General features: G+C 42.5%; 1 protein-coding gene across 3 annotated transcripts in view; it reads left to right on the top strand.

Annotated features, from left to right (window-relative positions):
* The first annotated feature begins 609 nt into the window (after positions 1 to 609).
* LOC309385086 (membrane-spanning 4-domains subfamily A member 12-like) overlaps positions 610 to 14,881 on the top strand; it is a 28,588-nt gene continuing 14,316 nt past the window's right edge. For all 3 annotated transcript variants that reach the window (XM_081939177.1, XM_081939178.1, XM_081939176.1), the window contains exons 1-2: positions 610 to 753; positions 7,771 to 7,890. In XM_081939177.1, the coding sequence (XP_081795303.1) occupies positions 664 to 753; positions 7,771 to 7,890 (210 nt within the window). In that variant the 5' untranslated portion in view covers positions 610 to 663. The remainder of the gene's footprint in view (positions 754 to 7,770; positions 7,891 to 14,881) is intronic.

Here is a 14,881-nt window from a genome sequence, read left to right as displayed (position 1 = left end):
GAAGATGCATTTGAACCAGACTGTCTCTGGGTTTAGTCCATCAGTAACCTATTGATAAAATGTAATAGGTGGGGAGTGCTGGAAGAGGAAAGCAGCCTATCACCTATACCGATGTTATGTCTTGGGTGTGTGTGTGAAATGTGTGCATGAAACCCAAACCGATCAGCAGCATTTTCACCAGAGAACACCACCATGGAGAAGATTCGGGGAACTTTTCTTTACTGACTAGAGAAGACAGTTCCCAGACACTTTTAAAAAAATTGCCTTCTCCTCTGTTTGTGAAAGAGACACCTCTATGAATGGCTATTACAGCACAAATCTGATTGCTCAGAAATCCACTCTGTGTAAATCCCATGGCTCTGCGGTGCCTCTCTGCCAGCTGAGAAGGTAATTGAGGAAGAAGGCAGCTTTACCTACCAGCCAGATCTTCCCCTCCCTACCCCCCCTTCAGTCTCTTCCAGCCTCTCTGACTGCCTGTGACATCATTGCTGACAGAAGCCAATAAGACCACTCTCCCCCTTTCTCTGGGAGACAGCGTGTGCTGGAGCTGAGCAGCCGGGCTCAGCGAGCTGTTATCCATGTTCAGTCAATCTGGCTGATGCAGCGAAGGGTTCAGTTGCTAGGGTCCCGAGGGCCTGGGAGCACACACGCCAGCTGTTTCCCATGCAGGGAATGGGGAACTTCCGACTGGGGAGAAGGACTGTGATGTACACAGTGGAAACTATTCCTAAAGGGAAGAACCGAGTGCTGGGGGTGAGTGACAGAAGCTTGGGAGAACCCCCTCTGGGTAGGGAGCTGGGTTGGGTAAGGTTGGGGGTGGGGGATAGAAGAGTTGGGGATGGGTTTCTCCTGCATGTTACCGGCTCTCTTGATTTAGGCTAAGCAGTGTGATTCTCTGGTGCGTGTGTGTATGTGTGAATGGGGGTGGGTGGATGGTGTAGCTGGGAAGAGGTGGAATCAGAGAAAAGCTTTAGACTAAATCAATGTAAAGAGCTTGGGAACCAATCATGTGCCCATTTAGGGAAAATAATGACCAATTTGGCTAGAACACCTTTCTGAGAATAGCTCGCTTTGTTCATTTTAAGAATGATCGTCTGCCAACATATGCATATTTGTATATATTCCAGTGCTAAATATTCCCAGCAGTAGGACTGAAGTCTGGTGCCAGCAAGGAGAGTAATAAATGATCTGGCTGACTGACAACTTCAGAATTGCTCTCTCTTGTGAAGACTGGGCACTATCTTCAGTGTTTGACTTGGGACAGCAGCATTCTTCTGATTAAATGCTGAAGTCAATGCCCTAAGTATATAGGAGAAGTGGATAATGTCACTCTAGGAAGAAAATCCATTAAAATGCAGGTGAAAGCTGTCGACAGAGACAGTGTTCACAGCTGAGAATTGTTGTATTGTATCAATGAAACCTGTTTGTTTAGAGGCGGTTTAGCTCTTAATATCAAATATTAAGTCCAGCCATTAAAAATGCCCATAATTTCTATGCCATTTAAAGCTTCCTCAAGTTAATGGCAAAGTTCAGCTACGTGGGTCCTAATTGGGGAAACATTTCTAGGATTAGGTTGATCCTGGACTGCCCAGAAAACTAACCCCAGAGTCCCTATATCTGTGATTACATATACCCACAGGGATGATGATGATTATTATTTTTTAAATCCATATTGTCCACCCAGTGCTCAGCCTACTTTTTTTAAAGGTTGCAGTTAGAATTTAGTAAGTTCTAATTTTTTTTAAAAAAACTGATCTTCAAAGGATAAAGACATGGTTTGTACAAATCTGCGACAGCTTCTATAAATTAAGCCAAAAGATACATGTTTTCTTTTGCAGCTGGAGAGAAATAGCATTCTCTTAACCCTCTCCCTGCCACCACCCTCCATCTTTCTTCCATGTCTCCCCCACAGTGATTAATAATTTGGGAAAATAAAAGCATTTAGAACTGTCCTTCAAGAGCCCTGTCATCATAAGTAGCCCTGTCCAGTGCTGCGGCATTCTCTTGCATTGTGTAAGTCAGTAAGAAGGTTTTTTCTTCTAGAGACAAAATACATTTAAAGATTGAAGCTTGAGCATAAACCCATCTCTATTCATATGTGTACAGAAATCGCCAGGCACTCTCTAAAGGGTATCAGCCATGGAGAAATTCTGAATAAATAATTGGCTACATTACAAAGGGAAATCCTGCAACTGAGTCAATGCGTTTTTGCTACTATAGAAACACATAAAGGTGCTTTTCTAAGAATAGATCTGGTATTCTCTTGGGATTGCCCAGATCACAACCACTAAGTCCCTTTTTGAAGGCAACAGAGTTTTTAACTGGGATGACTGGGATTGTGAAATATCAGATAGGCTGTAAGATTCCTCTGGATCCATATATATATATATGGATCGGGTTGAAAAAAGCAGTAACAGCATGTTGCCCTGTTTTTCAAGCTGTGCTTAGATGGAAGGAACTATATATTCACTTTCCCCCTCCCAGCTAATTGCAGAAGTTGCATTATTCTCTGTTTCAGTGCACCAAAGTATTAAAATGAAGATGATGTTCCAAAAGAAATAAGGGATACAGATTATATAATTAACAAAAAAACAAAAGGAGACAATAAATATCATAGGGTTGTTGGTTTTTAAAGAAAATTCAGAAACTTTGATCAGGGTTATCGTAATATTTTTTCCCATTAGGTTTCAGTTATGCAGGTGGGCATCTGTTGATAGCAGATTCTATCTGTTTTTGGACCATATATTCTGCCTTAAAAAATGTTCCACGCAGAGACAAAGCAGAAGTTAGATCTGCATAGGCAAAAGTCACATTTAGCAATAATCATTTTACGGAGAAACATCAGGCCTAGTGGGGAAGAAGCGAGCAGATGGCTTGTTCTCCCGCACAGTTGCCATTCCAGGTCCTCTCTACTTATGAGCAATTCCATGCCTTTGTCTTTCTGTTTCTCCCGGTCTTTCAGCTTGCCCTGGACAAAAGAATGCCTTCTGTAAAGACATCCATATGGCATGTTGCCACTTTAGATGTGTTCTGACTGATTTGCTCTGACTGGCATTTGCTCTCCCAGACAGCTGCCAACCTCATCTGATGCATCAGTATCTCTTAACTTAGAAAAATTAATCAAGCAATCCCAAAGCTACCAGACTCATTGTCTGGAGTTTGCTGACTCCAGTCCAGTACCTTTTGCACATTTTACCATGAGGATAATAATAAATTTTCCCACTTATAATCCACCCAAACACCGTTGTCAGGCTATCTGGCAACACTACAATATCTGCTGTATATAGCTTCTAACCAAACATTGGATTCTCTTCTGAAAATTCTGCCCTCTTTCTTCCTTCCCCTTCTCCTTTTCCTTCTCCTTCTCCCCTTCCCCTCCCTCCCCGTCCATCCATCCATTCATCCACAATAAGCAAACAAAGAAACAAAAATTGCACCATAGCAGGACAAAACAAAATTTGAAAACCAAACCCCTGCTTAATTTCCCATAAAAATTCATTTTCCACCCAAAGGTGAGAAATGGAATTTTAAACACTCATATTCAGCATTTGTATCTGAAAGGACACTTCTAGAGAAAGAGGCAATATATTAGGAATTCCTTCATAAGGAGAAGTAAATTATAAAAATCAAGTAGACGTATTTCCTTACTACAATGAAACTTGCTCCAATTGAATAATTCAGAATTTCTCAACTTATGTAATGAAGTTTAAATGCAACTAATAACATTTCCATCCAGTTATCTCCTGAAATAACAGGCAAGGCTGTTGCATCCAAAATAATTGATCAAGGGGATTAAATTAAATTTTAATTTGATAATATTTATGGCAATTTATGAGTGATGAAAATGATGTTGTTGTAAAAATGACATAGATTGACACAAATGATATACTTTGAGTTTTAACTTACATTTGAAAACACCAGATATTCTCTCCCCAATTACAGTAAATCAAGGGCTTGTTATATTACTCTTCTGTATTTGTCCACTCTAGATCTTTGATTATGGTCAAGAGATTAAAAGTAAAAACAGGAGTGCTCAAATCAACATAGGCCAGGTGGCAATAAAAAGCAGCTCTTGGAAAGTCTTCTAGTTGAAGTTCCAACTAGCTACACCATTTTGTTATGACTCCCAATCAGGGGTGGATTCCTGTCAGTTCTAACCTTTTCTATAGAAGAGGTTCCACAAATCTACAGTGCCGTTTGGAACCGGTTCCAGCTCCCTCCCCCCGCCCATCTGCATATCATGAAGATGAAGAGTGAGAGGAGGAATTCTGGGAGTTGAAGTCCACAGGTCTTAAAGCTGTCAAGCTTGAACACTCCTAGGGGTTTTTTCTAAAGGGTTAGGGGTGCAAGGGTCTTGTAACTTGACAGCTTTAGGACTTGCACGCTTCAATGCCAGAGTTCCTGAGCCAACATGACTGGAGGAGGAATTCTGGGAGTTGAAGTCCACAAGTTTAAAGCTGTCAAGTTTGAACACCCCTGGGTTTTTTTTTCTAAAAGGGCTAGGGTTGCAAGTGTCTTGTAACTTGACAGCTTTAAGATTTGTGTGCTTCAAATGCCAGAGTTCCTGAGCCAACATGACTGGAGGAGGAATTCTGGGAGTTGACGTCCACAAGTCTTAAAGCTGTCAAGTTTGAACACCCCTGGGGGTTTTTTTCTAAAGGGTTAGGGTTGCAAAGGTCTTGTAACTTGACAGCTTTAAGACTTGCGTGCTTCAATTGCCAGAGTTTCTGAGCCAACATTTTGGTTGCTAAGCAAGAGCCTTGTTAAGTGAGTTTCACCACATTTTGCAAGTGGCCATGCCCACCCAGTCACATGACTGCCAGCCACTCCCACCCAGTCACATGCCTGGCAAGCCACTCCCACCCAGTCACATGCCTGGCAATCCACTCCCACAAAGCAGGCCACACCTACAGAAGAGATTCTAAAACTTTTTGAAACCCACCACCGAAAAAGTGAAAAGATTACAAGTTTTTTTTCAGGTGTACTATATGAGGGCAGGGGGATTTGTTCCCATCCCCCATATCCCAAAAATACAAATACTGTATTTGTGAAATCTGGGTTGAATGAAAAGCTGGATTTTAACACAGTCCTTATATTCGCTATGGCAACCTTCTTCACCACAGACAATGACTTTGCTTGACTGCTTGGGGAACAGTGAAGATGGGAGCTTTAAGTCAGGAAGGGCCTACTTACGATTGATTGATCTAAGGCAGGGGTGTCCAAACTTGGGAACATTAAGACTTGTGGACTTCAACTCCCAGAATTCCCCAGCCAGCATGGCTGGCTGGGGAATTCTGGGAGTTGAAGTCCACAAGTCTTAAAGTTCCCAAGTTTGGACACCCCTGATCTAAGGCAACCAATAAAAAGGCCTAAGCTGCTCCCTGTGTGAAGAGGATCTACCGTATCTTTACTTGTCACAATTCAGATCCTTATCCACAGCACTGTACCATCTCTGATGCACCCGAAGAGGGTCCATCAAGCAACAACAGGTAGGCCCCAAGCAGATAGGAACACCAGAATGCTCCCATAAATTCCTTATTTCATGCAGACTAGGTGGCTCCAATATAACCAGTTAGGCACACCTCGTGTAAAACCATTCTATGATCTCTAGCTGACCTTGTTTGAGCTAAGGACCATATGATGAGGAGACCAGAGCCCTGGGAGCCCTAGAAGAAGTTTGATTCATTCTACAAACTCTTCTGTGCTGATGAGCATCCCCTTTCCCAAACCTCAGACACAGAGTCACCTGGATTTTATTATTTAGTTATTTATTTTCAAATTTATATACAGGTAGTCCTCGGCTTATGATGGCAATAGGGACTAGAATTGCTATAACTAAGTAATTCAGGCATGAATTGTGATGTGACATGACCACGTCACTTACTGATGGCAATTCCAGCAGTCCAGCTGTCATTAAATGAGGACTGTCCAGGTCATTATGTGAGGACCTCATGTGACCATGACTTCCAACTTCTTGCTAGCTTCCCCATTGACTTTGCTCGAAAGAAAGATTCAGATTAACAGAGTTGGAAGGGATTTTATAGGTCATCTAATCCAACCACCTGCTCAAGCATGAGACCCTACACCATGTCTGACAAATGGTGCTCCAATCTCTTCTTGAAAGTCTCAAGTAATGAAGCTCCCACAACCTCCGAAGGCAACTTCTGTTCCATTGGTTGATTGTTCTCACTGTCAGAAAGTTCCTCCTTATTTCTAGGTTGAATCTCTCCTTGGTCAGGAAGGTGGCCAGGAATATCGTAAAGCTCTGTCACATAATCAGGGAGATGCTGCAATGACCAGTACCACTGGCGTCATCATTCCTTCAGTGCCGTCATAACTTTAAAAGATCATTGAACAAATAGTTGTAGCCTCAGGACTGTCTGTAGCTGCCACCTCACAAAGGTGGCATGCAATAAGACTAACAATTAAAACAGTTGTAAGTAATTATAAAAAAGAATTAAGCACAGATCTTGGGAGACTGCATCAGAATCTCACATATAGTATACCCAACTTGTGGGGGTCCCTGTGACCAAGGGATTCCCAGGCCTGCTGGAAAAAAAAACCCTTCATTTTAAGAGATTTGCAGGTGAATAGGACTGGGGCTAACTTTGGAGGGGACATCTACTAGTTGCTGCCAAAATGAATGGTTAATTAAACAGATTTATAAACCCCGGATTTCTTTCCACCAGCAGTCATAAATTATTCTCACTAATCTTTAGGAGCTCTTACTTAGAAGCTGATAATCTGCAACATAAAATTTAGGGCAGCGGTGAAGAGAGAGAGAAGTGCCTAATCAGTGGAAAGAGGCTCCAGAGCAACTTTACAAACTTTTGGCTGAACTGAGCGGTAGAAGAGGGGTGGAATGGAACAACTGACCGCATTGGCCAACTCACCATGACAACTCACCCTGGCCAATTTGTCACGGGACAACTCAGTGCAGGACAGCTCAACAATTCAATTTAATTATTTAATTTTTTTTTTTAATATTTTAATTTTTGTCATTCACATTTCATTTTGTCCCTCCTTTGGCATCCTTTCTTTAATGATTCTATCCCATGGTTTCTTCAATATTAGTGTAACTCTTATCCCAGGGAGAGTTGTCGTATGGTGAATTGGCTGTGTAAGTTGTCCTGTGGCAAGTTGACCATGGAGAGTTGGCCATGGCAAGTTGACTGTGGTGAGTTGGCTGTGGTGAGTTCGTCTTCTTCTTGTGCCATATCCTTCATTGGACATTGGCGATCATGTTGGCAATCCTATTTTTGTCAACAGCCACATGAAAAAGTGCTGCTGAGTTTTGTCCAAACCAGTCCCTTAGGTTTTGAAGACATGATGTTCTTCTTCTGCTGGACCTCATTTGCCTTCAATCTTCCCCTGGAGAATTAAGTGAAGGATGCCATATTTTTCTGGGTGTCGCATCACACGTCCAAAATATTCCAACTTTGGCTTTTTAAGGGCTTTGATGATTTCCCTTTGCTTTCCCAGGTGGCTTCTTGCCTCCTCATTTCTGATTTTGTCAACCCAGCTTATAATTGTGGTGAGTTGGAGAGGTGAAATGAACTCTTACACATCTCCAAATCTCCAGGATGGCAAAAACTGCTTTAAAATAAAATAGGTGGTAGCCATATGGGACAGGAGATCCTCTGGTGCCAGCCCTTTGAAGTCAGTGTAATCATTCAAAGTTTGTGTGTGTGTGTGTGTGTGTGTGTGTGTGTGCATGTGTGAATTTTATCCATCAAGTGCCGAATGTTATTACCCTGATTGTTCCCACAGACTATCCAGATCATGACTGGCTTCATACACATTAGCTTTGGGATCATTCTCAGCACCCTGCCCAGTGTATATACCTCATTCTTTGTATCTGGAGAGATTCCCTTCTTGGGAGGAGCATCCGTGAGTATCACAGACCAGAGAAACCCCCTTTCCCTCCAGATAGGCTGGAAGAGCAGATGGGCAGGGGACAGAGATTATATATGAAGAAGAAGGGAGGAAGGGTGGTGGGAAGTCCTGGGTCAGAAAGAGCTGATGAAGACAAAATAGTTCCCGAGTTCTATGATGAAGAACAGGTACTCCTCGACTTACAACAGTTCATTTAATGACTGTTCAAAGTTACAATAGTGCTGAAAAAAGTGATTTATGACTGTTTTTTGCAGTTGTAATCTTTGCAGCATTTCCAAGACCATGGGATCAAAATTCAGATGCTTGGTTCATATTTATGACCTTGCTATGTCCTGGGATCATGTGATCCCTTTTTGCAACCTTCTCACAAGCAAAGTCAATGGAGAACCCAGATTCACTTAATAACCAAGTTACTAACTTATCAACCTGCAGTGATTCACTTTAACAACTGAGGCAAGAAAGGCCATAAAATGGGGAAAAACTCAGTTAACCAATGCCTCACTTAGCAACTCAAGGGCTCCGCTGTGATCGTAAGTCGAGGACTACCTATACATTTCCTCCTCAATGAGTTCAGTCATGCTTCCTCCCAGCTAAACCAGCCCTTGCTTGAGATTTCTTTTGATGTTGTGCAACAAGCCTTCAGGTGCCTGCATGATTTCTTCAAAAGTGTCTGATCCGTCATGAGTCATCATTAGCTCTTGCTGAAAACTATCCTCTCTGATCAAAAAATATGTTAGAGAGTTGCATGTCCTTCCTTCTTTTCTTCCATTTGAAGCCTCCAAATTTTTCGTTTGTAATTTTTTTTTATTCTATTAGTACCATGTTCTTGCTAAAAAGGAAGTTCTTTCACTTTGGCCCACATGTCTTTTTTTTTTTCCATTTTGTTAAAAGCATCGTTAGTTTGAGGGGGAAACACAGTATTATTCTCATTAAAAAAAGGAAAGGGATTTAAATTCTAAATATAAACACCATTGCTCTGAGATTTAATAGCATTAGGATGTGGATTCAGTTTCATGCCAAAGGAATGTATCCCGTTTTTCTTCTACTACATGCTTATCATTTGCTTTAAAATGCAATTTCAATCTGCTGCATGTATGAAACAACCATAGAGTTGGAAGCGACCTAAGCAGTGGTTGGTTCCTACTGGTTCAGACGAACCGGTAGCTCTGATTGCAAGCCGAGAATGAACCGGTTCTCTGTTTGCGTGAAAGTGGGACCGGTCGGCCACCCCCAGGTTATCCTCAACTTTATTTCTGCTTCCGAAGCCCAGCTGATCAGTGGCGGCAAATTGAATTGCCACTTCCCAGCTGTTTTCCTTGCTCCTTTCCTTGTTTGCAATGTGAACGTTCAATTTTTGCTAAACTGTGCATGCGCGTGAAGTGAACCAGTTGGTCTGCTGGTAGGAACCCACCCCTGGACCTAAGTGGACATCAAGCCAACCCCCAACCCCAACCCCCGCATACTACACCACCCTTGATAGATGACTAGTCAGCCTCTAATTGAAAACCTTCACTGAAGGGGAAGAATTACCATATTTTTCAGACTATAAGACGCACTGGTGTATAAGACGCACCAAGATTTCAAAGCGGTAAGGAAGAAAAAAAGTTTTTGTCCTTCCTGCAAAAAAACAGGCAGAAAATGGGCAATTTTTTGCAAAAATTAGGACATTTTTGCCTTCCCCAGCCCTGCTGAAGCCTGCTTCTGGGGGCTGGGGGAAGGCAAAAACGCCTCTGTTTTTGCAAAAAAATGGCCTGTTTTTCGCAAAAATGGGATGCGGGCACGGGGCTTCGGGAGGACAAAAATGACTGCATTTGGTGTATAAGACGCACCAACATTTCCACGCTCTTTTAGGGAGGAAAAGGTGCATCTTGCACTCTGAAAAATACAGTAGATCGGTCAAGAAGTTCTTTACTGTCAAGAAGTTCTTTGGAATCTCTAATCTGTCTCTAAATCTTTGAAGTTTCATCCCATTGATTCTAGTCTTTTCCTCCTGAACAATCAGAAATTAAATCCTCTACAATGCTACGGTCCTTCAAGTCTTTGAAGAACAGTAATCACGTTGCTTCTCAAGCTCAATATTCCTAGAACCATTCCTCTTGGACTTGATTTCCATATCTTTCACAATCTTGGTAGCCCTTCTCTCCTCTTGCTCCAGCTTGTTCATATCCTTTTTAAACTGAGGCAAAAAGGCAGGTCCCAATCTGCAAAATTGCAATTAAAAAAAAAAAAAGAACGGCTTATTTCACCTCCCAGAAGGTTGTCACTTAAAATATTCTTCCACACACATACATTTGTATCTCTTAGGGATCAGTTGTGAATCTGTACTGTCTTCTGGAGTGGGCAGACCTAACAAATCATCATCATTGCTCTCACTATCATCTATTTTGGGAACCGAGTAAGCTGCTCCATTTTATTAGTGATAGCAGCAAGGCTGGTGTTTTCCTTGGAATCACTGAAGGTTTGCAACCCTTGTAGGCAATCTGCTTTCCTATTGGCAAGGATTCTCATATCTTCTGTCTTCTGAAGTCAAACCACCCACTGCGTTTTCTCCCACCTCCCTTTCCATAGCTGTACAGCATCCTCTTCCTGTCTCTAAGCAGTGTTGATTGCTCTCCAGCTTCTCCAACCCAGCCACCATAGCAACCTGCAACCATGGTCACTGCTATTGGGAAAAGGGCCAAAATTGTCAAACTGCTGCTTTTTCACACAGCAGAAGAACATGAGTTAAGAAACCTTGGTGGGATTTAAAACTCAGATCCCTTTTCTATAGCTTCTGAGAGTTTGTTTTTCAATTCACCTGACAAATATGCACCAAAAAGCGTTGGAGAAAGTATTGAAATTCATTTTATTTAAATTCAGAGTGAAATGATGGATGAGATATCAATATCAATATTATTACTGGTATTAACAATATATCATTTCTTCTTAAATGGCCTACTTTGTGGCAATTTTCCTGTAAGCACAATCTGTACACTTCATTAAACAGTTGGTGCTGGTCCAATTGATTGGTCCAATCAAGGATTGGAATCAGCCTTGCAATCATCCACTACTTGAGGTGTGGGGTTGATATGACTAGGGACTATTTCCATGGATTATTCTGTTGAGAGTCCAGAATTTACAAATCTGTCTCTCACCTGTACTTACTTCATCTCTAAATCAATCCTGATCTCAGAGATCAGGTTTTGACAGAAGGATCCCTCCAACTCACCCAGCAGTGGGTTCCTGCCAGTTCTAACCTCTTCTATAGAAGAGGTTCCACAAATCTACAGTGCTGTTTAGAACAGGTTCCAGCTCCCTCCCCCCGCCCATCCGCACATTATCAAGATGAAGAGTGAGAGGAGGAATTCTGGGAGTTGAAGTCCACAAGTCTTAAAGCTGTCAAGTTTGAACACCCTGGAGTTTTTTTCCTAAAGGGTTAGGGTTGCAAGGGTCTTGTAACTTGACAGCTTTAAGACTTGCATGCTTCAATGCCAGAGTTCCTGAGCCAACATGACTCCACAGGAGGAATCCTGGGAGTTGAAGTCCACAAGTCTTAAAACTGTCAAGTTTGAACACCCCTGGGTTTTTTTTTCTAAAGGGTTAGGGCTTCAAGGGTCTTGTAACTTGACAGCTTTAAGACTTGCGTGCTTCAAATGCCAGAGTTTCTGAGCCAATATTTTGGGTGCTAAACAAGAGCCTTGTTAAGTGAGTTTCACCACATTTTACAAGTTGGCCAGGCCCACCCAGTCACATGACTGCCAAGTCACTCCCACTCAGTCACATGGCCAGCAAGCCACTCCCACAAAGCAGGCCACACCTACAGAAGTGGTTCTAAAAAATTTTGAAATCTATCACTGAACTCACCAACTCAACCATGGAAGGGGCAATGTGCCATGAAATGGGAAGAAGACTGTAGCTGCCTCAGACAAACCCCCCTGTCACTGCCAGCCATTGCTTTGGGCTTAGTGTTGCAGTCTTAGCAAGTTTAAAGAGCTTAGATTGTCCATGCTCAGGTTGGAAGGAGTATCAAGAGAGAAGGCAGCTCTTCCAAAAAAGAGGCTCTCTGATCCTATGGCAGTGATGGCAAACCTTTTTTGGCTCGCATGCCATAAATGGAGGGAGCGCAGGGGGGTAGTGTGCAGGTGTGCCGCACCCATAATGCAACACGCGACCCCCCAGTGTGCATGCGTGCACTACAGACGCGACCCCCCATTTTTGCATGCTTTTTTGGCCGTCCCCAGGCTCCAGAGGCTTTATAGGAGCCTGGGAAGGGTGAAAACAGCCTCCCCCGCCCCCCAGAAGCCCTCCGGAGGCTTGAGGGACCTTCAGGATGCTTCCCTGAAGCCTCTGGAGCAGTCAAAATGAACCTCCGAGCAAACTGGAAGTAACTTCTGGTTTGCTCGGAGGGTTGTTTTGAGTGCTCCAAAGGCTTGAGGGACCTTCAGGACGCTTCCCTGAAGCCTCTGGAGTAGTCAAAACGACCCTCTGACCAAACCGGAAGTCCATTCCTGAACTTCCGGTTTGCCCGTAGGGCTGGTTTTTTGCACTCCGGAGGCTTCAGGGAAGTACATGAAGCCTCCGGAGGACCTCCGTGGGGGGTGGGGCGGGGGAGGTTCTTTTCGCCCTCCCCAGGCTCCTATAAAGGCTCTGGAGCCTGGGGAGGGTGAAAAATGGCTTTAAAAAAGGATGAACTCAGCTGACAGGGCAGCGCCTCATGTGCCCTGACAAATGGCTCCACGTGCCACCTGTGGCACGCGTGCCATAGGTTCGCCATCACTGTCCTATGGTGTTTTGTGGGATCAGAGACAACTGACTCCCAGTTTGGGAGATCTGAAAGATGAAGACAGGAGGATGGCTAAGCCCGTAGATCTAATTATTTAATCAACCCATACACTTCATTTTCAGCTTACAGAGAGTATTTTCTTCACTTCTGCCAAATCTGGATGCAAACACACCTTGGCAAGTTCTTATTTCTTCTATGTTCCCTTTGCCTCATAAAAAGGCCTGAATGACAGATCCATCTAAGTCATTCTTAGTTTCCTTTTGTTCAAACAATGTCATTTCCTTTATTCTCATAAAATGTTCAAGGTGTGGACATTCCACAAGGTTTTTTCACTTTTAGGAGGAATCAGGTGATGGCAGTGAACTGAACCAGAGGCAACAGAGGCAGGACAGGGGTGAGCAAAAAGCCTGGAGAGAAAAAACCTGAAGCCAATATATTTTTCTGATGGCTCAAGGATGTGTGGAGAACACTTTAATTCAGTAGAGTGAAAGGTCTTGGTCACATATGGTTTGCAAGATGAACGGAACTTCATTCATGCTAGAAATATTTCTGGGTCCACATTGAATGTCTTTGGGTCAGTCACTCTTTAACCCAATCCACTTTACAGGATTGCTGATGTGGGCATAAAATAAAGGGGAAATCCCTCTGTTTTTGTAAGCCTTGAGCACTTAGAGAAGAGCTAGAATATAAATCTAAGAAATAAATAATTGGGATTTAGAGCTACCATCTCTGGGTTGCCTGGATCTGAGTTGTCACTGTTGCTGTTCCCTCATTCAGTCGCTTTGACTGTTGTTGACCTGGTAAGCATCATGTTGCCATGATTGTCTGTTAATAGTTGTTTCTTTAAGTTCTTGTAATCTCTTACTTGCAACACCTGAGAGGATATCCAGTCATCTTGTCTTTGGTGAACCAGCTTTTTCTAAGCACAGGGGGCTTCTCCAATGACCTTTGGATAAGATGCCCAACACAGCTAAGCTTTAGCTTCATTATTAATGCTTCCAATGGGCAGTCTACTTTAACTTCATCTAATACTGAATGGTTTAGGTACTCTTCTTGTGGTCCAAGGTGTCCTCAGTAATTTTTCCAAATCACAATTTAGAAGTATCCCTTTTCTTACAGTACAGTATGTTTCAGTTGAGAAAATCATGGCCTTGATAATTCACACATTTGTGGTTAATGGGACATTAGCTTTAACGCCAACTAGGTGATTATTGGATATCAGCAGAAAGATACAAAAACTGCGAGCTCTCTGCTGCACCTATTTGTCTGATATAAGTTGCAGCTCAGATATAAGTCTAGCACAGCTTTTTGGTTCTGTTACTGCAATTTTGGGGCAAAATGGTGTGCCAATCATCTTCTCTACAATGAATGGGATGTCACTATACAACCATCCTGGAAAAGTTTCAGCATGCTGTTCTTTCAGCCTGGATTGTTTTTTCGTGTATTTATTTTTCATTCATGTAGAATGCAAAATACTGCATTAAGGGGCTGTGTATTATCAATTATCATGCCTCCTAAACATAATAGCTATAGAACGTAGATTTATATGCCATTTCACAGTGCTTTACAGCCTTCTCTAAGCAGTTTACAGAGTCAGCATATTGCCCCCAACAATCTGAGTCCTCATTTTACCCACCTTGGAAGGATGGAAGGCTGAGTCAACCCTGAGCCTGGTGAGATTCAATCTGCCAAATTGCAGGCAGCCAGAAGTAGCCTGCAGTATGGCATTCTAACTGGCTCTGATTGTTGGAATACAAATCTTGATAGATTCAATTTGAAATAAGCAGTTTTAAGATAAGGGCTAATGAACACATACGAGGGTCTTCTGGTTATTTTGTTCACAAAATGACTCTTTTGTTTGGGGACAAAATCCAGTCAATCCAGAAAGTGGCAAAATGTCCTCTTACCAGATGTTTATTTGGTATATGGCTTGGAACTAGCCTGTCTTGCAACACACACACACACACACACACACACACTTCTTTTTTTAGTCTTAGATGTGTCTAAATCTGCATTGTTGTTGGCATCCATTTCTTATTTCACTTCTCCCTCACTGTTTTCACTATTTCCTCATTTTTCTTGTGCCTTTTCAACCTAGAAATGAAGCTCTGTTCTTTGTTCTGTTTTATTACATACTGTATTATAAATTGCACTCTTATATATCCTGATGCATTGGATGTAGAGAGAGAATGGGGAAAAACCGAGAAAGGATCGGTTAGAATT

This window comes from Natrix helvetica (genome assembly GCF_964273705.1).
Source record: "Natrix helvetica genome assembly, chromosome: 1".
Classification (NCBI taxonomy): domain Eukaryota; kingdom Metazoa; phylum Chordata; class Lepidosauria; order Squamata; family Natricidae; genus Natrix; species Natrix helvetica.
This window is presented reverse-complemented; position numbering and strand designations above follow the sequence as displayed.